Raw genomic sequence first — 26,145 nt, 5'->3', positions numbered from 1 at the left:
GGGGCATGTGCCCCCCTGTATCCCCCCATGCATTGCCGATGTCTCTGGGTGGCCTTGGCAATGCTCCGTAGCTTCTTTGTGTGCCTTGATTTCCCCTTCAGTGAAATGAGGATAGGACAGTACCGATTTCCTTGGCGCAGCGCCCTGAAAGCTACTGATGCGTGGCGCTAGGTGGGAGCTGGGCGTGATTCTGATTCCAGGTGACGGTGGAGCCGGCGGCGTTCCCCCGTGGCTGCCGAGGGCAGGATGTGCCCGTATTGCCAGGCTCTGAGGGGGAGCTTGGCGTGCGAGCTCTTTAAACCCACGCCGGCTCCCTGCTTCCCAGCCGGTTCTCATCTGGCTGCTGTCAGGAGCGGCTCCCCGGAAACCAGTGGTACCCGCCTGGTGCTCTCTGATGCCAAGCAGAGTGATGCCCGTTTCTTGCCTCATGGCAGTGGCGGGGCGGTGACCTACAAGAGGCAAAGATACAGTGTGCTTGTGAGCAGAAAAACCACATCCCTCTCTTCCTCCTCCTTCCCCCCACCCCGGACACACACACGCACACACACACGCACACGCCAGGGATTGGCTCTCTCGCAGGCGGAGAGTGGGCATGCATGTCACGTCCACGGTGTTTGTGTCTTGGGGAGGGGGGGAGGGACCCGGAGCGCAGCGGTATGATAATGACTCTAGCGTCTGGCAGAAAGAAAAAAAGCCCCCGAATGCACCAGGGTGTCTGTAACCGAGCTTAAAGGAGAACGAAGCAAGATGGCTGCCTGGTAGCGCCGGATTTGTGCTGGGACCGGCGAGGGCTGGGGAGCGCTGGAAAGGGGGGGGGGGGTGAGCTGGCCAGCAGAGAGGCAGGAGGGGGAACCAGAGCAGACCCAGGTAAATCCCCTCGTGTACTGGGCGCTTCTTTCCCCTTTCCCCAGAAAAAGCCTTTTGAATGCCAGAGTCACAAGGGGATCCGCGGAGGGCTTTTCTGCAAGTGAGGGTGCAGACCTCCAGCCCTCCACAAAGCCCCCCCCTTCCCCCTTTCTCTGCCTGCATTTGCCGGCGGTGGGGCTGGGGCGGGGGGGCACAGCAGGGATCTGCTGGATTTGATTTTGAAAATGTCTTTCTTGCGTGTGTGTGCGTGTGTGCTCGTCCCCGCTGCAGGTGGAACGAAAGGACAATAGAGAAGCACGGACGCAGGAGCAAGTGCTGGCAGCCAAGGTACCTTCTTCTTCTTTTTTTTCTCTCTTAAAAAGTCGACGACAAAGCAGGGCAGGGAGTCCACAGCATGGGGGGGGATCAGACCCAGCGCTTGAGCCAATGTTGCAGCATTTTAAAACCCAGGCTTGCCTTCTGCAGCATTTCTGATCTCTCTGTGTTGGGCCATTTTCCAGTGGTGTTTTTAACCTGTGATATATATATATATTTTTTTTTTACAAGGTTGTTGGGGGTGGGGGGAAGGGAACGTGAGCTGTTTCTATGCCTCTCCGGGTGCCGAGGCAAGAAATAAATAAATAGCTGCACTGTTTCCACCCGTCTTTGCAGAAAAGCAGCAGCTCTTTTTCTTTTCTTCTTAACTCCCTCTCTCAGATCTGCTGAGGTCAGACATGCAGCCAGGGAAATTAGCAGGGGGAGGCCAGACTCCCCCTGCTTTGAAGTGGGCATGACATCACCCTGACGTAACCATGGTGATGTCCGCTGTCAGCCTTCACGATGACGATGGCGGCAGGGCCGAAAAGACTCCTCAGGGTCTGCAATGTGGGGTGGGGGCGGTGGGGGGAGAATCGACGAAGCGGGCAGGATGAGGCGCTCCGGGGTCCGTGGCCGAAGGTGCAAGGCCAGTGGCTTCTTGGTGTCATGCTGATGGGAACGCAGGTGAATGTCAATGGAGTTGCTGTTTCTATTGATCCTGGGGGAGCTGGAGTCTGCCGTAGCCCCAGCGCCGGCTGGTGGGGAGCATCTCTGGGAGCAGCTCGCCGTTGCGCTGGAGATGAAGTTTGAAGGCAGCGGCGCTGAGGCTCCCGGGGGCGCGGGAGGGAGACGAGAGCGTGCCAGCTGGGAAGAGCCTGTTTCAGGCATGTTGCGTTGCAGGGGCCGGCTGGCTCCCAAAGCTCTGCAGCGTGAGGCACACCACTCCCTGGCCTGTCCTGGTGACATCTGTTTCCCAGCGCTCCTGATTTCCAGTGCCTCTGTCAGTAGGGTTTCCATCTCGTTGCTGGGGCAGGAAAAGGGGGTCCTTTAATTGCCAGCTGGGGCATTACCTGGATTAGATCCTCGGTTCCTCACTCCATCATTGGCGTCGAAAGGTCCTTCCCTAACTGCGCTTCCCTTCCTGCTGTGCTTGGGGGTTGCCTGAGTGGCTGAGCTGTGTTGAGAGGGCCAGGAGCCAGCCTCACCGGCACATTCAGGACCTGCTCCATCCTAACAGGGAAGGGTGTCATGGGGAGACCCTCCCCAAATAGGAGGCGAGGAGGCACTGATGCCCGGAACGGGGGATCAACGTTCCCCGTTGCTGTGCCAGTCGTTCGCATCTCTGCAGTTTTGGGCCCGCTTTTCACTGGGCTCAATGCAAGGTGGGGCAGAGGGGGTGGTTGTGCCCAAAGGTTGCTACAGCAGCACATGATTGAAATAAGGCTCAGCACCCCTTATCTTGTGGATGTCCATGGGAGCCCCCAGGCATCGATTCTGAGACTTTCCCTTCCGCCCACTCCCCACTCAGGCCTTCCTGTGCCTTCCCTGCCCCACTCATAACTCTTAGTGTTTCCCAAGTTCCCCCTGAGTTTACCTTCCCACTTGCAGAGTAAGGACAGGAGCCCTGGGCTGGAGAAGTGCAGGGCTGGAGATGTTAGGTCCCTTTGGTGTGTAAATGGAAGTGGATTTGAGGGTAGGGACCTAGGTCCCAGCTCTCTTCCCTGGCTGATAGCTGCATTGTTTGCTTTGGTTGGGATGCAGCAAACAGAGGACTGTTTGCCTTTGTTCACCTGAGCAATCCCTGTCCCTGGGGCCTGACTCACCTCTTGCATCAGTGGCAGGTTGTGGGGGGGGGGTAGGAAGGTACCTTCAGGAGCACGAGGCCTTGCCTAGTACTGAGGGAGGCTGAGAAGCAAACAAACCCTGCTTGGAGGCTGGCCTTTGTCACCTCGTTAGTGCTGCTGCTGTTTATTTTGGGGCTTGCCTTTACCCCTGATAATTAGGAGAAGATCAGGCTGGGCCAGGGGCTGCTTTCAGTGTGGAAAAGCCCTGAGCTGTCCCCTAGTAGCTAGAAATGTGAAGACCCTCCATTCAGGGAAGGGTATTTTTCTGGTAGGACAGCAGAGGGAGGGTGAGGGTGTTAGCAAGACCCTTCCTCACCACCCCAACAAAGAGCTTGAAGCCCTCTGCATGGGGGGGGAGGGGGGGGTCTTCTCTGGTCTCTCCCAGATGCACCCCCCCTCACCTGTGCTCCCCAGGATAAATGCTGCCTACACAAGTCTTGTCCACACTGACACTTTGAAGGATAAGCCCGTGTGACGATGTCGCAAGCTGAGCAGTGCAGTTCAGTACTGCTGCGAGGCTGCCTCCAAGACTGGCTGGAATGGCCATGGGTGCCATGGGTTAGCAGAGGAGCGCTGAGAGACTGAGCTTGGATGAGGAGACAGGGCTGCTACTTGGTGTGTTGGCCAGATACCCTACCAGGGACTGTGGAGGGAAGGGAAGCGGGAGGTGATGTGTGTGGGGAGCTTGGGGCTGGAGAGCAAAGGAGGCTTCATGTCATGCCTGAGCTGTGTGTGAGAAGCACGTGGGGCAGGTTTCCACAGCTCCGGAGCAGCCCACTCTCCATCCCTGGCTTCTCCCAGCACTAAACTCACTTCCGTGTCTTGTGAATAGTCCTAGTGCCCCAGTCTTGAACACACCTTGACTTGTGCTTCCAGAGCCCTGGGAGGGACCAGCAGGTGCCCCCTTTGGGATTATTCATGGGTGGTTTCACAACAGTGTCATGGGAGGGTGGGAATCCGGGTGCCCATTGGCAGCACGTGAGCAAATGGGGAAGCAGGACCCCCTGCACAAGCAGCCAATTAGAGAAGCTTCCTGCAGACTGGATCTACTGATTCCCTTGGCCGGGCTGCAGGCAGGAAGGGCAGGGGGCGGGGAGATCTTTCCAAAACAGCTTCTACCCTTCCCCGGTGCCTGGATCGGTTGTGTGCACAGCGGAGGCTCGGCAGACGCAGATCGTGCTGGGCAGCAGAGGGACTGCATCCGTCGCAGCGTGTGCCACCAGCCGCACTGGCTGGCAGGCAGCTCTCTGAAAGGGATTCAAAATGCCTCCTTTGACAGAGCTGCTGCTGTGGGTTGGTTTGCATCTAAGATGGCAGTTCTGGTCCAGCCAGCTCCTGCAGACACCTTCGCCTGTCTCCATTGCTGTGGGCGCTTTCGCACAAGACTTTGCTACCGCCTCCCCGAGCTGGTGCATGCCCACGGCTGAGATCCCCGGCCCCGACGCAGCAGGATAAGAAGCCGGCTGAGTTGGATGGTAATGGCTCTAATGGCCTGCTGCAGTCTTGTGGCTCCAAGCAGGGCAGCCTGCAGTAGAAGAATTAATGCTTCGGATGGCTTTTCCCCAGTCCCCGGGGGAGCAGGTAGAGTTCTGCGCTGCTGCTGTTATTAGGATGGGATCAGCCCCCCTCCCTCCAGTTGTTTCCAGCTAGTGATTGTTATGTGGTACAGTTTCTCCTTCTGGAGATCTCGGAGGCTGTGCAGGAGCCGGATTTTCCTGGTCCGTGCAGGCTGGGAGTTCTTTGGGGCCATGGAGTGCCCCTTCTGGTGCATCGCAAAAGTGCTGGGGACAGCAGGGGTGTTTCCCCAGACAGATCATCCTAGCAAGAACCAGCATGTAGTTTCTGCAACTGGGAAAAGATGAAGCTTTGTCTAGGAGGAGACGAGGGTGGCTAGAGACCCTGGCTCAGGTGGCTGAAGCGCTGTCCTGACCATGCTTCTGCTGCAAGGCTTTGTCGTTGGCTTCCTCTAGGAGGAGGTTTGGTCAGTTGAAGAACCTGGGGTCAGATCATGGCTGTAGTCATCGCTGTGTTGCTGTAGCTGTGCCCATGGAGTATGAGGAGCCATCAGCAGGCTTGTAGCTTCCCCCTTTGGTGAACGTCCCACACATTGGATCCAGTTTTCCCAGGGAGAAGGGACACCTCAGTGGCTTGGCAAAGGACCTGGGTTTGTTGCATCGTGAAGCTTGGCGGCGCAGAGTCTTGTTGTCCTGGACAGGGGGGCCATGGACTGTTTCCAGCCTGACACAGCGAGTCTGGCAGGTACTAAATTTCATGGGGCACTTCATCCACTGGAGTTTGTAGGGTGCCCTGTCCTCGCTGCTTTTATCCCAGTTTGGGTGTGTGTGAACGGGTCTGTTCCTTGGTGTCCAGGTGCTACAGGGATGGGTCCTCATTCAAGAACCCTCTGGCTCTAGTTGAGACTGGCCGGCTGGCGTGTCTGTTGTGCAAGGAGACAATAGCAGCAGTCCTTGCTGATTTTCTAATCACAGAACCTATCTGTGTCCTTCGGTAGCCAGGCATTACTCATGTTTGGGTTGCAGTGGCAGCTTAGCAGCCTCTGTCATGGCCTAAGACCTTGGTGTGTCAGGAGCTGTACAAACAGTGAGCTTCCTATAGAAATTATGGAACGATGCCCTTAGGCACCATCACGTTCATCTCAGCACGCACACATGGCTCCTTCCCTTTGCCCCAAAGCGCACAAAACATCCTCAAAGCCTCAACTGAAATAACCTGTCTCTATTTTCCTCTTGGGCTATATAGCAGATAGGAGCTGGTGGGTGTGTAACGTGCCAAGCAGAGGTTTTGCAGGTGGAGGGCTCCAAACTAGGGGCCATGCACATGTGTTGGCAGCCACTTGGGATGCGTGTCGTGGCCTCCACACCTGGATCTCCCTGTTACACTCATCTGGAGGCAGCATGCTCTGTGTTTGTGCAGCGCCTGGCTCACCCTGGGGTAGGGGGGGCTCTCCAAGACTGGGGCTTCCCGAGAGCAAGGAGATCATTCACGAAACCCAGCCTGGGCTTGAATTGCTGCCCGTGGGACGCAGCAGGCACCCAGGCTGACATCCCAGCCTTTATTCGAACAGCTTAGGCGTGGCCACTATTGCCTATTTAAACCCCCGCCCTGAGGGAGTAGCTGTCCAGCTAGGGGGGGGACGGGGAGTAGCAGCAACTTCCTTTTTGCTTTGCTTTCCAAGGCTGGAGTGGCTGGGAAACCAGGCGGGTGCTCATGCATATTTTTAGCCCATTGAGGAGCCCGTCGCTGGGCGGTGGCCTGCCGCTCCTGCCCACACGTGGTTGGGGTTTTTTTTAGGTTTACAAACATTGCAGCCTCGTGTGCCCGGTGCCCTGAGTCACCAGCCCCTGGCACGGGAGCGGAGCGCAGGGTGCCGACACCAGGGTGGGAGGGGGATGATGGTAGCTGCATTCCCATCAGTGAAGGATGCCATCGGGGGTGGGGGTGATGATGGCCCCCATGGAAAGCATTCAGGTTGTGCGAGAGGCGCAGGGTTGGTTCGAACAGGGAGGAGACGTCATACAAGGGAGCGCGGAGATGAGACAAGGCTTCTTATCCTCTGGGATTGTGGCTGGGGGTGCCCAGCCAGGCCAGACCCCTCCCTCCCATGTGGTTCCTGCCAGTTCCCATGCCTTACGGCACTGCTGGGCACAAGGGACGGTGGCAGGGCATGGCCAGTGGCTCGGCCACAGGAGTGTTACACCAAGGCTCCAAGCTCTCCTTTCTCCCTTGTGGGCACCACGCCACAGGGGTTTTTTTAATTTAAAGGGACGCTTTGAAACGCGCTCCGGAAGGGAGGAGGAGGAGGATGAGCGGGGCTGGAAAGGAACCCCAGCGGCCCTGGGGTCTAAAGCTGGGGGGAGAAGGCAGAGACGGGAGTGTGGGAGGCAGGGGTGCCTGGATCCCCCCAGCACAGTTTGCAAAGAAAGCCAAGCAGGGCTGTGCAGGCCAAAGCTGCCTCTCTGGCTGATCCCCTGCTTGGCTCTGCTGGCCCTCTCTGAGCAGAGCAAGTTCCCGAGCCCCCGACTGCAGCATTCCCAGCACCGTGGTGCGGCGGGAGCTATTTTTAGTCTCCCGGTCTCCAGGCGCGCAGGGAGAGGCAGCGACAGGCTCTGGCAGTGGCCATGTGCGGCGCTTTCTGGCCGGCTGCGTGGGAGCTGCGGCAGGGGATGGGGGCTCAGGCCTGGCTGTTGCTTGGCTGGTTTTCTCCCCCCGGCCTCCATCTGCAGCGTTCCCCCTGCAGCCCCTGCACGATGTACTGGCAGCCTTAATGGAAACAACATGGCTGGTGAGGAATGCGGGGCCCTTATGAGTTCCTGCTGCTCCAGCTCCTTGTTGGAGGCCTCTGAGCTGTGTTAACTCTTTGCTCACCAAGGCAGACCCTCCACCCGATTGGGTGCAGGTTGCCCTGACAGTCAGGTCAGCTTACCAATGTGGATCCCACACCAGGGCAGGGCTGGGGCTTGCAGCAGGCAAGTACCAGCCTCCAGTGCTTTCCCCGCCCATCTGCAGACAGGTTGGGAAAGACCAGGGGATCCTGATGTGTCCAGAAGCCTTTCACCTCTGGGAGACTGCTCTGACCCTGGCCAGAAGGGATGGGGAGCATTGAGCCCCTTTGTGAGATCACCTGCTCCCATTCCTGGTTGGTCAGCAGAGAAGCTGATGAGCAGTCAGCTGAGGGCTGAGTTCCTCTCTTGCTTTAACTCTCCTGCAGCCACGTGATGGTGGATGGCACTCTGGTAGAGAGAGAGGGGGCTCTAGTGTAGATTGGCAGAGGTGGCACCTGGGGTCCTAATCCTCCTTCTGTTGGACTTGTGCTGGGTACACAGACAGTGGAACATGCTTCTGCCCTGAGTTGGCAGCAGGACCCGGGAGTCCCAAGGATACGGGCCCATCTCTTATCGCCACTCAACTACAGTCCCTACCCAGCACAGAACCCAGGAGTCCTGAGTGCATGCCCCCTGTCCCTGCTGTCATGACACCCCCGTAGCCCTTCCTCTTGCAAAACAGCCTTGCTCAGAAAGGTGAGGGCTGAAGTCAGGGCTGTCATGACCCCGAGTTCTTCGCACACCTTCCTGAGCAAGGCTTTGGCTGTCTGCAATGTATGTGCACCCGGAGCCCTTCCATCGCTTCGCAGCTCCCCGGCACCTGATACAGGCAGCTTTGGTTACATGGAGAAATGGAACAGGATGCAGATGACAGGGCCATTGAGGAGGGGAGGAGCCCACCGGTGCCTTTAAGAAATGCAGGGCTGGATCCTATTCCTCTGATTAAGCATCTCGTGTTCTGAACCCCCAAGAAACTATTAACATTGCTGGCAGGTGGCTCCTCCTCTTCCTTGCTGTGCTTGATGGCTGTGAGTCTCCTGGCTCAGGTGACAGCGTGGTACCCAAGGGGGCGTGTTGAGTTTCTCTGGGACTCAGGCAGGGCTAGATAGCATCCTGGTGAGGTGCCAGTGGGTGGAATTGGATCTGAGATAAGGGCAGTCGGAGAATGGCACAGCTGGTGTCATTATGGAAGAAGACAAACGTGGCTGGCTAAGCATATGCAGGGGAAGACAGAAAGGGGTTGTCCAGCTAGAGGGGGTGGTGGGTGGAGGTCTGCTGGCTGTCCCCAGCATAGTGGAAGGAGTTTGGCATTTTCCAGACTTCTGGGCTTTACTGGTTGCCACATGGGAAGGAATTTTTTTCTCTTTTGGTTGCTACAGGAATCAGGGGGCGCGGATTTTTTTTTTGCCTTCCCCAGAGCCGTTGTGTGTTGGCTGCAACCACAGCTTGGGAGCATGACCGGGCTGGGCCAATGCTCCTGCTGGGACTACAACACGGGGGTCGTGGTTTGAGGGTCTTGCCACTCCTTAGGGTCAGCCCTCTTGCTGCATTTGGGACCAAGAAGGGATTTTAGTACATGGTCAGATTGGTATGGACTTTGTGGTGGATTCGCCATCCTCTAGCAGGGGACATGGCTCCCTGCCTTGGGTCTCTCTAGTGCATTTCAGCAACCTTTGCAGCAGCAGGACATAGACAGCCCGTGTCCCCCAGATTTATTTGTGCAAGGCTGCTTTTAGCATCTTTGGGCAATGTGCCTTGTAGCTGTGCGGCAGGGCTGGTTGCATTTATCAGACACACCCCAAGCCTTATCAATGCAGAAGAGACCTTTGAAGTAAACCTGCGATCTATTGCCCAGGTGCAGATAGGGGCTTAGAGATCCCAAATGCAATGACTAAGGATGAGAGAGATCCCCTGCCCCAGGCTGGTGGGTCTCCCCTTTTGTCCTGGTAGGAGATGGGAGCCTGCGGTTGCTGGAAGGGCATCTTTGCAGGTGGCAAATCCAGCTGCTGCCCTAGTGTGGAAGCACTTTAGAGCCATGAGCATTGAGCTCCTGCTGCTGGGGCTCCCGTGACAGCAGAGGTCTCCCCCCTGACCTCCATACTCCTTACCCCAAGTACTCCATGATGTGAGATAGAGTGGTCACCTATAGCCTCTTCAAGGAGCCAGACTTTTCATGGTTCTTGATCCAAGAGGAGGAAGGATGAAGACAGCCAGTATCAGCAGAACTATGAAGAAGCTGAACATTTTCCCCAGGAAAGGCCTCCTACCTTGGCCCTGGGTAGTTTTCCCTCTTCTTTTACCCAAGCCTCATCTCTGCCAAGCCAAGATGCTTCTGGAGCGGGTCTCCGTGTCTGGCCGTCACTCCAGAGAAGGTCCAAGACCAGCTCTGTGGGGATGTGGGGAGAGAAGCAACAGCAGGGAAAGGTCTTGCAGACACTGTTGCAGAAATCCTCTAGTCTGGTCACCCCCAAGAAAAGGCACCTGGGGAGGTCAGGGCTTTGCTGACTAGTATTTATGGCTTGGCTTGGGACTTGTTTGTAGCCCTTCTTCAGCTGCACCAGATCTTGGGACCAGAGCCAGGGATGGAGCAAGTCAGGTGTCCTTGATGGCCATTATGGAGTGTTGATGGGGCACTTGGAAAGGAGGCAAACGACATTTGAGTGGGTCCCTTCCCATCCCCAGCTGTGAGCCACGCAGCCTTGTCTCTGGGGTCTCCTCCAGCCTGTTCCTGCCAAATAGCAGTTATTGCTGTTTCTGTGCCTTTCCTCTGGGACAACATCAACACACAGAACTGAGCCCCGAGCACTGTGTATGCGCTTCCACTGTGGCTGGGCCCAGCTTGCTGCCTCTTGCTTGCCCTCCAGATGATGCCATCACCTGATCTTGTAATGCTGGGCAGGATCTGGCCGGGCCACTTACTGAAATCTGAGGTGGGGCAGGTGACTCAGCAGGCCTCCGGCTTCTCTCTGAGTCAGCCAGGAGCCCCAGGCTGGCGTGGGGTGATGCTGTATTACAGCAGGAGGTAGTGTCTTGGGAAGGAGAGGCAGAAGCCAAGTTTCCAGCTGGACTGGAGCCTCTATCCCTTCCCTTGTGCCAATGGTGGGTGCTTCCTTTTTTGCTTTGCCCACACTTGCAAACCCAGCCACCTCCTTCCATCAGAGAGGATGTTAGAGCCTTCTGGGCACGGACCTCCATCACTCATGGGGCTGGCAGGAGTGGAAGGGCTTTCCCCTTCTGATGGCTTTGGTTTAAACATAGCTTAGATCCACCCAAACTTCAATGCTGGCTTTGTCTTGGGGCATGTGGCTGGGCTGGGTATCTTCCCTCCCATTCCCGGGGGGTAGGAGGTTCATTGACCCAACTAGCACATGTCTCTGGCAACACTGTAAGGGCATGAGGCTGTGACGCCAGGCGGGTAGAAGAGGCAGTTACGGGCTTGGAAAAGCAGGTGGTGCATGCAGTGTCCTGCCAGAGAGATCGTCTGCGATGTGTCTTGGTTTCCATGGCTTATTGGCTGTCACGTCACGTTGTCAGGCGTCCAGTTCCAGCTCTGCCCAAGGTAGCAGCAGAGGGATTTATCGACTGCCTGATACCTTAAGAACTCCAGTGTGTCCCCCTTCACAAGCAGGGGAGCAAAGAAATCTCCATTCCTCTTGCCCCGCATTCATTACCAGGCCCTCATCAATGAAGTAGCAGCATTCCCAGTGCCCCAGGGGAAAGCCTGGGGAGAGGATTAAAGCACAGGCGTTGTTGAGCTGATGCAACTCTATAGATCAGCAGTTGTGGGGGGATTTCCAGCTGGGAGCTGGACTGCACAGCAGCCCAGATGCACTGCAGAGGCGTGCCTGGGAATCTGGAGTCTTTGCCTGTCCTTTGGGGGCTCTGAGCAACAGCTGTCCAGGTGCGGAGAAAGGGTGAAAGAGCTGAGTCAGAGGTCCTTCCCTCCTCTGCTTTCATGACATCAGGGATATGTGGGGGGTGCAGCTTGTGATTCCCTTGGCATTTCTGGGACATTAAATAGGAATTCTCCTGCCTGAGGTTCAGTCTAGCCCCTGGGTGAGCTCAGTTATCCAGATCCTCTTGCTGCAGCCTGTTGCTGTGTGTATTCGAGCCCAAATGGCCCCAGTGAACACGGAGACAGTAGCTAAAATCCAGCTGTGCTCTACTTAGTATTGAAGGTGCTTCTCAGCCGCAGATCCTTAAACCCCTTGGAGTGCGTTCTCAATGTTACTTGGCTGTTATTATCCTGTTTTGTGATGGTATCGATGCCTCTCTATCTACGCTGGTGTTATGGCTCCTCGCAAAGTGTTTGATCAGCTGCTTAACTTTGAGCTCCTGCTTGAGGGCTTGGAAGAGTGGTTGTGGAGGTTACCAGGTACAGGTGGGTAAATATGGAGCAGTCCAGACCTCAGGTGTTGGGTGATTGGGATAAGGAAGTCATTTGTCCCTTCGGGTGCGTTGGTCCATTTGGGTGCATTAAGGGCTGTTTTATACTTTCCTCTGGAGTCTCTGGTGTGAGAGCCAAGATACTACTCTGGAGCAGGTGGCATGGGCAAGCCTCTGCATGGAATGTGGCAAATTGTGGAGATGACAGGCAGCACAGTGGCATAGGGCAAAAAGCAGAAAGCAGAGCAAGTAGGAAGCAGATTAGGCTGGGGAAGGGGTTTTTGAATGCCTCAGCTCCATATCAGACAGCGGGAGGGAGCTGATTTTTCAGAGGCACAAAGGCTCTATGGTTTCCTCTGGTCATCATTGGAGCCAAAGGTGCCCAAAATTTATGCAGATTGGGTCCCTGAAGCCTCTAACTGGGCAGCCCAGAACTTGGGCAGTGTAGGAGGTGCTGGGTGTTGAAGGATCTTGACCATTTGTGAGCTAAGTCTTGCAACCCATTTGAATAACTCAACTGTTTCTGGAGCTAGCCCAGGTACCTGCCCAGGGTTTCAGTGCTCCACACACACCTAGCCAGACAGTTGAAGAGACTTGCCTATGGTCATGTAGTGAGCATGTGGCCGAGCTGGGAACTGAACACAGGGTCCCCAGAGTCTAAGCCTGGCACCCTGCTTGTCAAGCCCCTCCATATTCCCACCCTGCTGCTAACTCAAGAGCAGCTCTTCCAGCCAGTGCAGTTGTCCCAGTGTGAATGATTGGTGCCAGGACCTGGAATTAGCAGCCTGTTGGTGTTTTGAGGGAAATAGAGCTGCAGGCGATGGAGTATCTCCCCACGGTACAGCCGGCTACCAACAGAGCTGGAAGGAGGAAAGAGGCAGCAGCTGGCATTCCCCATAACCAGGTCCCTTACGACCCTCCACACAGGGTCTCTAGAGCTGCTTTGGCTCTGTCTCAGCTCCTATGCTGACAGTGTAGCTGGCAGTAGCCAGTGAGGCTCTGAGGTTTCAGGAGCACAGGACATCCACAAAACCACTCAAGTGAGCTGCAAGTGGTTGCTGGCTCTGGAAACTTGGGGGCAAGCTCCTCTGTGCTAATGACAGCATGGGCCAGTTACAGATTACTTGGGCCTCACCAAGGAGGAGAGGAGATTCACTTTCTACTGCGTGTGCGCATGAAGGGAGGGGATTGTTGGCCCAGGTAGCCTTGGGACATCCCCCTGTGCATATTATGGGGAATGATTGGCACCTTTAGAGTCGCACAGTATGAGCACTGCCAGGTATGCAAACACTTCCACGTGGTACACAAAGTTAACCCAGAGCTTTCTAATAGGAATTCCTCATGTTAAAGCCCCCCTGCCCAGTTGTGGGCTTTCTGCGCTCTTTGCAACACAAGAAATGCTCTAGTGTTTGTCCGTAGTCATAAAACAAGTGCAAGCAAAGAGCTGGCATTTTCCTATGGGTGCCATGAGTCTCAAAAGACCGAGGCCTACTCTGTGACAGCCACCAGAGAGGAGTTGTGGACAGGACACCCTATAGATGTCATCCCGTCCTCTGACAGAGGCAGTGCTATTGAGCACCCCAGAGTATGGGGTGGGGACAGTGGAGACCATATCTATCCTGCTGGAGGAAGCAAAGGAGACTTGAGGTTATTACCTGCCCTGGAGTCCAGCCAGGATACTGGGTTAATCATTCCTCTCCACAAGCTCATGAAAAGCCCAGGAGATCAGGTCCTTGGTTTTTACTGTGTGCCCATCGAGCAGTGCTTGCATGCTGCTACGTCTGAGCTTCTCAGCTCAGTGCCCCATCACGGCATGAGAGATGGGTGGCCCATAGTCTCCACCATGCGTGACTAATGTATCCCCTGGGGGAGGCAGTTTAGGACTGGGAGCCGTGCTTTTACAGTGAGGAAAGCTGAAGTCCCAGCAGGGGTGGGGGACTCTTAGGCACAGGACAAGCGACTTGCAGATGGGAGGCAAAGTTACATGTGCAGTTGGGTTTGCCTATAGCTGATCCTCTGTGTGGTCTGTCTGCGTGTGTGTGTATGCATCTGTGCACATCTGTACTGCGTGTGTGCCACCCTGTGTGAATTAGCATGCATGTGTACATGGGGGCTCCTGGTCCGCTTCATGTCTGCGTGTCCATGACGCTCGTGCCCATACATCCATGTCTGTGCTGGAGAAGCGGCCAAGCCCCTGCGCTTCCTCAGCCCATAGCTCTGCCACCTAGTTCTCCTCCTTCGATGCACACACAGCTCCCTCGGTCTGTGGTCACCCAGCGTGTGACTGGGCTCATTTGCTTGTGCCAAAGACAGCTTGGCCCTGACAGGAAGCAGGGAAGCTTGGCAGGTTTCCTGGAGAGGGAGGATCCAGGCAGGCGCTCATCAGGGGTTCTTCAGGGACAGGCGGAAAACACCAGGCGCTGGGCTGCACCTTGTGGCGCTTCATCTGGTGCTTGGGACGCAGGGATCACAGCCTGCTGGTAGCTTGCTCCGCTGCCTCCCAGCCCCAGGCTGGTCTTCTGCTGAGTCCAGCACAGACCCTGGACCGAGAGAGTTGAAATCCAGGCCTCTGCCCGCTGTAATACCCTCTGGATGGTAGTAAGGCTAGCTGGGAAACCTGACTTTGTCCAAGCTCTTGTCTTTGCAGCACAGAATTAGAGTAGTGCCTTAATTCTTGGTGTATAAGGCCAGGAAAAGGGCCTTAGCAGCCGAAAGGTCTCCAGGGAAGGAGCTCTTCAAGACAAGGGCAGCGCAGCCACCAGAGCTGCTGTGGAAAGAAAAATAGCTGGTAATTGTAATTAGAGATCAGTGACTTGGAGAGGGGGCTGGAAACGTTGGGGAGAGTCAACCGGGTCCGGTCACGGAAAGAGGAGAAGGGGTGTGTGGCAGCATCCTTCTCCATTGGTATAGCCACAGTGTGTGCAGGGGTCTGGGCCTCCTGGGTCACTGTACTGCTGTCAGGGTAAGCAGGGTGTAGGAGCTCCCTGGTACTCTGTACTGAGCCTCAGGAGGTCACTGTCATTACCGTCTCCCCAACTCACTGCACCATAGCCCCTGCTCCTTCCTCCCTCATACGTTTTGGGGGAAGCCACCTTGCCGTGTTTCATGAGTTTCCCCCTATTCCTCGCCTTTGTTTTGTGGTGGGGAGGGGATATATCTTATACACTGATACATCTTGTATGCTGGAAAATTTAGTAAAGTAGAAGGTTGGTCCAGCTTCCTTCTTGGCAGAGACTCCAGGAAGCTGGAAATGTTTCTACAGGGGCTGAATTGAGGTTGGTGTGTTGATTAGGGGCGGGGTGGGGGGCAGCAGTAAGGCCCCTGTGTACGTGTGCATGGGGGGGTGAGCTGGGGCCGGGCCGGGCTGGCAGTGTGAGGCGACATTCAGACAGGAGTCTGAGAGGTCACTCCATGAGCAGGCCTGGGTGCTTGTGTGTGGCATGAGGCACACGCATGTGTGGGTGTGGGACAGGCATGGGTGGCTGGGCTTGGCCAGGGGCTGGATCTCCCTCCAGTGGGGCAATGCTGATGCTGGGCTGTGCCAGGTGAGGTCAGGACCAGCAGCTCTGCAGAAGACGCTGCACCCAGCTCCTCTCTTCTGCCCATCCCGTGCAGTCACGCTGGCTATTTTAAGCTCCGGGTGCTCAGGAGCAGCGGCGCTGCGGATCCGCGACTCCCGGCGGCTTTATTTTTAGACTGCCTCTCCCGGCTGTGCCTTGTGCTTGAGGTGTGGGGACTCTCCCACCAGCAGCCCACCCCACCAGCTCAGCTGCTAGTCCATCTCTGGCTTGGCTACAGATGCGCTTTGCAGCCCCCCAGGCCAGTTCTGCTTCTCTGTGCACCCCCTGCCCCCAACCCTTCCCTTTTTCTATCAATGGAAAGGTGCCGTCATGCCCAGCGCTCGGAGCACGTTCTGGAGGGGTCAGGAGCTCCCCCACTATTTGTCAGCTGAGACACTGAGTCCCACCCTGGGAGAGGAAGTGACTGGCCCCAAGCTGCACGAGCCGGCCTGTCTGCCATTGGTTTGCACCTGCTGCACAGCGAGCCCAAGATGAAGCAGAAGCTGCACGAGCACAGCCGTCAGCTGAGCCCTGTTGCTGCTGCAGCGTGCTGCCCTCACCCCGGCCTGGAGAGGCAGCGGGAGTGAAGCAGGACTCAAAGCCAATATCGCCCTGCCTTGGCTGCCGCAGGAGTGCGGGGAGTGCCAGAAAGCAGCCGCCATTCAGCCCCGGGGAATCCCCTGCTGGTCTCTCTCAGTTGCTGTCAGACAGAGCTCAGGGCTCCAGCTTGACTGTCAGGGGCACGTTCTCAGAGATGATGCCGTGGTGCCTGGGAGACGGCTTCTCGGCGGCAGCTGCATCGCCGGGAAGTCAAGGCTGCCCGTTCGGTCTCCTTTCCGTCACCCGTGTGTAGCTGGCTCTACGTGCGTGTGTACGGGGGCCTGCCTATGAGTCACAGCCTCCACGGGAGCACATGGCCCGGGCCCCGAGAAACAATTACAGCAGGTTGGAATGAGGAGAGCAGCCAGGGGTGATTCATCCTCGGCCTTTCTCTCCGCCACCACCACGACGTAATTGGAAGTGAGCACTCGCTGAAGTCATTAACGGCACGAATCAAAACTAAAGGAGGGGGAAGAGGGTAAATACAGCCAGCAGGCAGCTCGTCCCGCACCGCCTGGGTTCCCATGTGCCAAGGTCCCGGCAGATGTGGCAGGTACGTCCTTGATCTCTCCCCCTTCAAGCAGGGTTCATCCCCGAGCCCTCTGCAAACTGTAACCAGCCAGGGAGAAAGGCACTGTAGAGCTTCGATGGATGGAGACAAGTGAGGCATTTTGGGAGGTCTGGTGGTGTACTTGGGTCCCTACCCTGCTTTTCCTCAATTTCCCCATCTGTGAAATGTGGGTGCTGGAGGGAGGGAGGGAGGGTGCTGGCTGGCACTGGGGTGTGCTGCTGCTGAATGGCCCCAGCATGTGCATGCTTTCCCCTCTCTAAAGCACTGTCCAGCTCATCCATAAACATCCTCCATGAGGCCAACCTGTACCGTTGCTCCCTTGAAGCAGACAGGCATGGGGGGACGGCGTGGTGTGGAGAAGGGAAGCTCCTCCATGAGATAGGGACAGGCCCTCACATGTAGGGTCAGATCTGGGACCTGGTCTCCATCCTGGAGCTAAGAGGGTGTGGGGCCAGCCCCACAGCTCCCAGTCTTGTAGCTAAGAGGGCACGGGGCCAGGCTCCCTGTCCCAGACCCAGAGGGCATAGGGCCGGGCTCACGGCGCAGCCTGGTCCCTCCCCAGCCTCTGCGTCAGCGTCTCGGAGGGGATGTGTTCGCACTTGCTTGGGCCAGGGCGTGTTGAAGCAGCACCTCCTCGATAGATCGCAGGGCTGGTTGTGAGGCAGAGGAGCGCTCCTGGGAGAGATGGGAGAAGGCAGGGGCCACGCTGTGAGAGGCTTCCTCACCAGCCCGTGGTGCCCCAGGGACCCAGCAGCAGTGCCACAGGCACGTGTGTCCCCGGCAGCATTTTGCTGGGTAGGTGAGCGGGTGTTGGGCTCTGCTGGGGGGTTTGGTTCTAGGGAGAGCTGCGGTCAATACCGGCACTTCCATGGGGGGCCAGACAGGATCCTCATCCTTACCCATGAGGGTGGGTTGGCGATTCGTCCCCCATGCTACGAGGAGTAGGAGCAACCCCAGAATCTCCCACTGCCTTTTCCTGATGGGGAGAGCAGGCACCTGGCAGGTGTGCAGGCTGAGGGGGGTCCTGGCACTCCCATGCTGGAGAAGGAGCTGCCTGGCCTGGCTGTCGTGGGGGGTTACGCTCTTGTGTGGACCTTGCGTCAGGCTTTGGAAGGGCTGTAGGATGCAGCCCTGGCGGGTGTGGAGCAGAGGCAGGGTACTGGGGTGCATGCATGTGGGGGCGGGTGGTGACAGTATTCTGGTTTCTTTGTAAGGGGAGTGTTAACCCAGGGCCAAAGTGGGATGTCCTGCCGGAGGGGGTGAGCTTGTGTGGGTGCGCGGGGCTCCATCCTGGCGGGGTGGGCAGCTAGCTGCCCGTGCTCTCTGGCCCAGTGACCTGGGAGCCCTGTCAGCCCAGCCCACTCCCCATGCCTTGGCCAGGTGATGTGGGCAGGGCTTAGTAACCAGGAACCAGTGTGCAGCCCCCTTGTGCGTGCACCGGTTCTGGATGCTGTGAGTCAGGGCTCCTTCCATTGGACCCAGCTCGTGGCCTCGATGCAGCCCACGCTTGGTTTTGTGTGCTGTCGGTGTGTCAGGGCCCCCACACTGCCCACGGTAAAGGGGCGAGTCAGCCCTGTCCTCCTAGGCAGACAGGCTTAGTTCTGCCTCTCATTTCCACTTGCTGTTGCCCACCCCCTTCTGCGTTTCACTGGTGCCATCTCCATTCAGAGAGAGCAGCAGGATCTCAGAGGCCCCTGACGGCCAAGCCAGCCTGGTGTGAGAGCAACAGAGACAGTAAGAGACAAGCAGGGGAATCTCCAGTGCTGAAGGGCTGCCAGCCCCGTGGGGGTGTCCCCTCTATGCTTTGAGCACCAGGGTTGGGGTCTGCATGTGATGCTTGCAGGGAAATGTGGTCTCATCTAAGCATCTTTTGTCCCTTTGGCTGCACCTTGGGGTGGGGCAGAGGGGACCTTTCTGTTGCTTGCCTTCCCTCGAAGCATGAGCGACTGGTGCCTCCTAATACTGGGGGGGCACCAGCGGCCGATCGATGACTGGGGCGGTACCCCAGTGGCCGATCGTCAACCATGGGGGAGCGTTCCCTAACAGCTAATTGCTGCCACTGGCAAAAGTGCTGGCGGCAAACCTGGAAGTGCTGCCGGCACTTCTCTCGGGGGGGCATGGCCAATTTCAGGGGGTGCACATGCACCCACGTGCACCCACTACATGTCGCCAGTGCCGAAGGGTACGCAGGTCCCAAGGCCATCTTCCCCCCGGGAGCCCTTCTGTGAACAGCATGCCTTTCTAAGCAGTTCACCTCCTGGGCAGCTGCTGGCTCTGCACCAAAGGGCATTGATAGGGAGGATCTGTCCTGAGCCCCTTAGTGTGGCTAGCGGGGCTGGGGGGAGCCGGGATCACTTTTGGCTTGAGCCCCAGGAGCAGAGGAAGGGAGAGAAGTCCTTAGGGTTGGTATGGGCTCCAGAAGGAGCCGGCAGATGAGTACCAGATGCTGCCAGGCAGCTGTGTCCCCAGAAGTGTCTCCAGCCTCTCGCTCATCAGCACCACGGCATGCCACGAAGCACTGCCAGCCAGCTGCCTTGCATGTACCAGCCTTTTCCCCCAGTACTAGCAGAGTTGTTGAGGGGGAGGGGATTGATGGCCTCTTGGCTCTCCCTGAGCCTCGTGGGGGCATTCCCTGGGCTGCCTCGGGATGCTACAGGTGGGGAGACACCAGCTGCCTCAGCTGCACCAGAGTCCCTGCGGCATGGCGCTGGTGTGAGAGTGGCTCAAGAGGGTATGCCTCCATCTAGGAGCTGTGGATAAAGTCACTACCAGGCAGATGGGGACAGGGCATGGTGGTGCCACAGAGCTGGTGGCCGGGGGCTGGACATCTCCCTGGGCTTGCAGCCTACACAGCTCCCACTCCCCCTGCTCCACTCCCTGAGCTGCAAAGCCCAAGCTAGTAGCTGGGCACATGCGCATAGATTCAGCTTGGTTTGGGGGAGGGAAGAGACTTGTTGAGCCCAGAGCAAAAAAAGGTTCAGTTTGGCTTCTCAAAGGGCTCCTTTTCCCTTCTCTTCCTCCCACCCTGTGCCTTGGAACCCGCTTCTTGCCTTGTCTCCAAGAGCCTCTCCACTTCCCAGGCCTGGAAAGTGTTTCCTTCTGCAGCCACCGCCTGCCAGTTGGCTTCCCTTGCCGGCCTCTCTCCCTCGTGCCTCACGGCGGGCGGGCGGCGTGGTGGGGATTCGCGCCCCGGCTTGGCCGCAGGCATGAATGAGCGCAGAGCGGCCAGGCTGCTCGTGCTTTTTAATCCGCGGCCTGTCTTTCTGCCCCTCCACTGTCAGCGTGCGCGGGAGCAAAGGGGACAGATTTCACTGCCTGCCTCAGGGCATCAGAGGGGCAGTGTGGTGCAGTGGGTACAACGCTGGGTGTCTCTGCCGGTGTGGCCAGCCCTATGTACTCCCTGCTGGGTTGATACAGCTCCTTCTGCATGGGATCTACCACCTGTGTTAGCAGCATCTCAGGGCCGCGAGCTGATTGCACGTAGATGCTGATGTTGGTGTAGGGGCCTCATTGGCAGAAAAGGATCTAGCTTAAGGGATTTGCCGAGGCTTAGAGCAGTAGGTTTTAAGTCCCCCATAAGCACCTGGAATCCTGAACCATCCGTCCTTTCACGTGACTCTTGCATGGTGCTCAGCCCTCACTCCTCAGCAGCAGAGTGGCATCAAGGCCTTGGCCAGGGTAGGGTCCCTGCTATGCCCCGTGCCATACAGATGACTAGTGAAGGGGCATCCAAGAGGCAATGTAGAGGAATGGTGCCCATCAGTGGGGACGCAAATTGTACCACGCCACCTCCCCTGCCCCCCTTTTTCCACCCCTGGGTGCCCAAGCATAGCACCTCCTGGTGCAGCCGTAGGGGGAGAATTTGAGCAGGCCCTTCATTCCAGGAGAGGAGTGGTAGAGGGCGACCATCGTTCCTTCCCTTCGATGGGTGCTGCTGACGAAGGAGCAGGATGTCTAAGACGTTGTTGTTCTGAACCATTCTCGTGCAGCCTGTAAACTTCTCCCCGTGGTGAAAGACAGTTTTGTTCCAGGCTTGCAGCACGTGCCCGCTCGGCCTGTCACGCCGCCGGCCCCGCGGCAGCCTTTGTCTCTGTGGAATGCGCGAGTCGGGAACCGTGACCTCTGGAGGGGCCACTGCCTTCCTCGGAGAAGACCCCATTATGGGCGCAGTGGCTGCTGGCCTGCTGGTGAAGAAGCAAATGTGTGCATAAAACACCTCCTTCCCCAGCCCTTAGAGCTACCAAGGCTGTATACAGGGAGGCCAGTATTCCAGCCTCGGAGGGAAACTGAGGCAGAGGCAGACTGAAGCCGTGTTCCCACGGTGAACTCCTGTGCATTCCTGGAGCTGGGCTGCGCAGAAGCCACGCAGCCTCGTCTGTTCGTGGCTTCCAGTTGACTAATTAGCGCCATGGGGTGACCCGCCTCCATGCTAATTAGCCCATCACTGTCACCACAGGGGCACGCCTGGATGCCCAGCCTGTGGCTATGGAAGCCTCCTGCCCGAGGACCCGCGTGGGAGCTGACTGTGTAGACTGTCTGGTCACCACCTGAACTGGAGCCGAGCCAAGACGTCTGCTTCCCAGCCTGGGGCTCTGTCCTCTGGGCTTGCTCCCTTGGTTGCATCATGTTGTCCCATGTGATTGTGGTCCGGAGGCTGGCCGAGGGCGGCCGCTCTGGGGTCATGTATTGTGCAAGCCCCAGGTTCCCAGGCTGGGTCCAAAGTGCAGGGAAAGGAGTGTTTTTGTACTCTGGCCTGGAGAGACAGCCCTCAGGTCATGGTGCAGTAGGAGCGATGGTCTGGTGGTGCCGCACATGGCATGAATGCACGGAGAGCTGGGGACCTGCCTGCCAGGTGGTTGGGGAGACTTCCCGACTGTCACTCAAGAGTTTGGGGAATGTGACTTCATTTCCCTGTTGGGTCCAGAGTTCGGGGAATCTCCCAAAGGCTGAAATCTCCCCTGTCTGTCACTGTTTCACTCAGCCTGGCCAATCTGTCTCCAGCAGGATCTGTCGGTGTCAGATTTTGCCTTCTCCTCTGCTCCTTTCTGCTTAGATGCCCTCGCTTTCAGAGATGCCTGACGATAAGGGATGCAGGTGTTGCTATGCAACATAGCTCCTTTGAGCTAGTAGGTAAGCGAGTGGTACAAAAGAGCTGCAGATATGATATCAGTTGCAAAAGGAAGGTACCATGCTGGGCTGGTTTGCAGTGTGACCTGCCTCCCTCTGTGTGTGTGTGTGTGTGTGGAATCTGTGCTTGGTTGGCCGAGGCGATGGGGATCGGAGGTGCTCCACACCAGAGCTGGTCGCAGCATTTGGGTCTAACCTAGTGATTCTCAACCCAGATGCTGTGAAATGGTTTTAAGGGTGCTGTGATGTGGGAGCGCAGTTAGGTCTGTGCACACTTACACGGGATTGATTTCAAGTAGGAATCCTGAATGTCAAAAACATTCCTCCCAGTTGCGGTTTGAGTTCTTTGTAACAGAAGAATTGCTCCAGTGTTTTTCTGTCATTAAAAAAAAGCTAAGAGCTGGCATTTTCCAGTGGGGCCCTTGTGTCTAACCAGGGGTGTCTTGCATCTACAAACGATGGGAACCACTGGTCTTAATGTTCCTTCTTTTCAAAGTGGCTTCTTGGGGAAGGAAAAGGGAAAAAACTCCCAATATATTTTGTGGAAAGTTTTCCTTTGTGACAGTTTTTCATTTCTTCTTGCTCACTTGCTAAAGGCAAAATCCAGTTTGTTTGTTTTTTTCCCATGGAAAAAATAGAATCAAATTTTTGGATATGATTGTTTTTTTTTTTTTGCCTATACAGGTGACCCTCACCATTCCCAGGGAATACGTTCTTGTATCCCCTGCGAATGGCAAAATCTGCGAATAAGGCAGTGCGTTCATGAACACCGTATGTGTTCATGAACTCAGTGCCCCCGGCAGCTGGGGGGGTGGCACAACTGCTTTGGCAGTGGCGGGAGCGCGGCGGCAGCAAGCGCGGAGCTCCCGAGGAGCTCCTTTAAGTGTATTTAAGAAGCGGGTTTGGCATTTGCAAATATTTGAAACTGCAAATGCCGAACTCACAAATAGTGAGGGTTTCCTGTACTCAAATCCTCCCTCCCCCTAAATACTTCTTGGAAATGGTTAAAAAGGCTAAAAACAAGACCCCTATTTCTGGTTTTGATTTGTTGCTGTTGATGATGCAGTACACCCCCTCTGGGACGTGTGTAAAAATAAAATAAAAAATGATTCCAAAATCCCAGTGAAACACAATGGCGTTTTACCTGCAGGTCTTTTCCGGAGATGCTAATTACCAGCCCCCAAGAATGTCACTGCCACCTCCTTTCCCTGAGCAAATTTTTTACTGCTGAGGCTCTGAGGCCAGTGGAAAAAAAGCAGAAGGAAGCTTGAACGCCATGGCTGTGAGCTCCCTGCACAAGAAGGAAGGTCACCCTGTATGCCTCTATGCTCACTTCCCCATATCTTTCCTGGGAGTGTCAGCTCTTTGGGGTAGGACTTGCCTTTTTGTCTTGCGTTTGTACAGTGCTCTGCACAGTGCAGCCCATGCCTTGGGCTTCTGGGTTGTACCCATTCAGAGCTGGGTCATACATATTTATTGAATAGAGGGGTGAGGAATGGAGGCACCTTGCCTCCATCTCTGGCAGCACATCATCCCCCTGGCAGGGGCTGACTCCCAGATGGAAGGGGTCCGGCTGTGACTGAGTCCCAGGCTTGCTGCCTGTCTGCGCTTGGAGGATCATGGCCAGAGGTGAGCCCTGGAAATCTGCCGCTCTATCCGCAGCCTCTCCTCAGGGGAGAACAGGCAAAAGCTTGGAGTGCTCCAGCTCTGCATGTCCTGGGCTTCCTGGGACATCCTGTCCCCCTGCCTCGCTGCCCCAGGGCCCAGGAGGCAGCAGCCAGCCGCTTGGGAGGGAAGGCTGCTTGTGACTTGGGCTTGCAGCTTGCTTCACATGGTGGGGCCTGCCTGCCTGCCAGTTGCGTGCGCAGCGATGAATTTTCCAACCTGCCTTTGGACCAGATCCGAGGCAGATGAACAACAGATGCTCGGAGCACCCAGCCTCGGCCTCAGCTGCTTCTAAAGTGCTTCCTCGTCCTGTTAGCGAGCCATCCCCGGGAACGTCCAGTGCTGGAGCTGATGCAGCCCAGAGGTCACTCGGACGCTGCCACGGGATGTCCATTTTGTTCGCTGCGCACAGCTCCGTAGCTCTGAAATCCGTTGATCTGCCCTTGCACGTCCTGTTCCCCTGTCTTTCTGTGGAGTTCCTGGGGCTTGTTGGGAGCCAGCATGGAGGAAATCATGGTCCCTTGCAAGACCTTTTGTCTTTGCTGCAGCCCATTCGCCCACACCCATGTGTCCTCCCTCTTCCCAGCCAGACTTTCACCCCTGGACTCTCACTCCTTCACTGTTGGGGCCACAGATGGGAACACCCAACAGCTGGGCCAGATCCATGCATGTCTCAGTGTGCCTGTGGCACCTTGATCTGCTGCTCTTTCTCCTGTGGTGGTTAGAAGCAGCCCTTTGGGGCTGACTGGTCAGCTTCCTTGTGCACCGCTGGCTCGGAAAACCAGGACCTCTTGGGACGGGTCACCCCATGGGATGGGTTTCTTCTCACAGGACTGTTTAGCTCATGAACTTCTCTGTTCATGCCAGGTGCTCTTTCCACTCCCAGGTGTCCACCAAGATCCAGCCATGTGATAACAGGCAGAGGCAAGGTAAGGCAGTGGGAGGCCTGGGTGTAGGTTAGCCCCTTGGGCTTTCTGTGATCAGCTCTTTGTCAGCTCAGTTCAGCATTGGGTGTCAGCTTCAGCCCAGCTGGGGATTGTGCCAGTGCTCCTGTTGGGACTTCAGCCTGAAGGAGCCTGGCTAGAGGGTCCTGCCCTGCCATTCAGGGTCAGACCAGCAGCATACTTGAGGTCAGGAAGGAGTTTTACCCCATGGTTAGATTGGGGTGGACTGTAGAGGTTTTGCCTTCCTCTGTAGCAGGGGCCACAGCCCCTTCTGGGATCTCTCAGGTGTATTTTAACAACCTTTGTGACAGAAGGATGTTGGCCACTGTGGTCCCCCTGCTTTGTCTGGGGCAGGCTTGGGTGTGATGTCTGATGCTGGGGAGACTGGTGGATGTGGTGTACTTTGATTTTAGCAAGGCTTTTGATATGGCCTCCAACACCATTCTTCCAGGAAAGTTAAGGAAGTCTGGGCTGGATGAATGGGCTGTAAGGTGGGTAGAAAAGTGGCTGGAGCATTGGGCTCAGAGGGTAATAATCAATGAGTTGATGTCTAGTCAGGAGCTGGTATCAAGTGGAGTGCCCCAGGGGTCTTGGGGCTGATTTTGTTCAATGTCTTCATCAACCTGGAAGATGGCATAGAGTGCACCCTCAGCAAGTTTGCAGATGACACCATGCTGGGGCGTGTAAAGGAATCTTATGAGGTTCAACAAGGACAAGTGCAAAGTCCTGCGCTTAGGACAGAATAATCCTATGCACCAGTACAGGCTGGGGAGTGGGACTAGATGACCTCCTGAGGTCCCTTCCAACCCTCATTTTCTATGATTTCTGTGTTGGGTCAGGGTTGACTCTGTCACCTTGCTAAGTGGTTAGATCATGGATTTGTAGAGGATGGTTTGGATAGGGATGATCTTGACTCAGCCAGGGGGTTGGACTAGATGTTGCCTTTGGAGATCCTTTTCAGCCTGGCTTCTCTATGATCCTGTTATCTGGACAGTGGGGCTGTGGGCAGAAAGACATGAAGAGCTTGTGAGAGGATATGTGTGCTCTGTAGGCAGGGATTTCTGAGGCTTTCGGAGCAGAATTCGGAACTTGGCTGCCCAGGTCTGAGCCTTGACCAGCTCTCTTGGAGTCAGCAGACATGTGTTGGGGTAAATGCAGTTGGGATTTGCAGTGGGATATGCTACTGGTTACCCTTGAGACCCTGGGCCTGTCCTGCACATGGCTTTAAGCTCCCACCAGTGACTACATGGTAGCAAAGGGTCTGCATTTAATTCTGCTTCACAGCAGCCTACATCAGGGGCACCCCATGTGTAGAAGGAGGGGGTGTTATCTGGACTGACATGGGTGTCGGGGAGGGAGCAGTGAGGGCAGGTCATGGGGTAGGACAGCCCTACAGACTGGCTGGCAGTGCCTCTGGCACTCAGCAAGGCCCACCCAGGAGACAGAGGCTGTCAGGGAAAGTCTTGAGTCTGGGGGGATATATGTTAAAGGGGTGGGGGATCTTCCTTCCTTCCCTGCAGCCCTGCTGATACGGTGTCTTATGGCAGGGTGGATGTCACCCTGACCATCAGGCACTGCTTTATTAGCAAGTTGTTTGTCCCCATGCATTGCGAGTGCTGGGTAACCATGTGACTTTGTTATTATAGGGCTGCCTGTGAGTGACTGTGTTCACACCAGGGTATGAGCCTAGGGCTGCCTGCCTGGGTGAATGGTGGCAGCTTGGCTTGTGCGTTGGTCGATTCCCACTTTTAGCTCCAGCCTGGAGGGCTTTAGGGCCAGGATGGAGCAGGGCAGAGCCCCCATGCCCTTGCTGCACCCAGAGCTTGTGGCGTGGGGCTCCCCCCAAGCCTGCTTGGTGGGGCCAGGCGGGTGCTGGGTTCCCCTTGGGTTGCAGCTCCCAGGCTGCGCTCCCACAGCCAGCGCTTGTGGAGCTCCCGTGGC

At 56.5% G+C, this 26,145-nt stretch overlaps 1 protein-coding gene across 1 annotated transcript in view; it reads left to right on the top strand.

The window, feature by feature from the left end:
* TET3 (tet methylcytosine dioxygenase 3) overlaps positions 1-26,145 on the top strand; it is a 114,551-nt gene that overhangs the window by 29,306 nt on the left and 59,100 nt on the right. The window contains exon 3 of the mRNA XM_014523415.2: positions 1,138-1,194. Coding sequence (XP_014378901.2) covers positions 1,138-1,194 — 57 coding nt within the window. The remainder of the gene's footprint in view (positions 1-1,137; positions 1,195-26,145) is intronic.

The sequence above is a fragment of the Alligator sinensis genome, unplaced genomic scaffold (assembly GCF_000455745.1).
Source record: "Alligator sinensis unplaced genomic scaffold, ASM45574v1 scaffold453_1, whole genome shotgun sequence".
Lineage (NCBI taxonomy): Eukaryota > Metazoa > Chordata > Crocodylia > Alligatoridae > Alligator > Alligator sinensis.
This window is presented reverse-complemented; position numbering and strand designations above follow the sequence as displayed.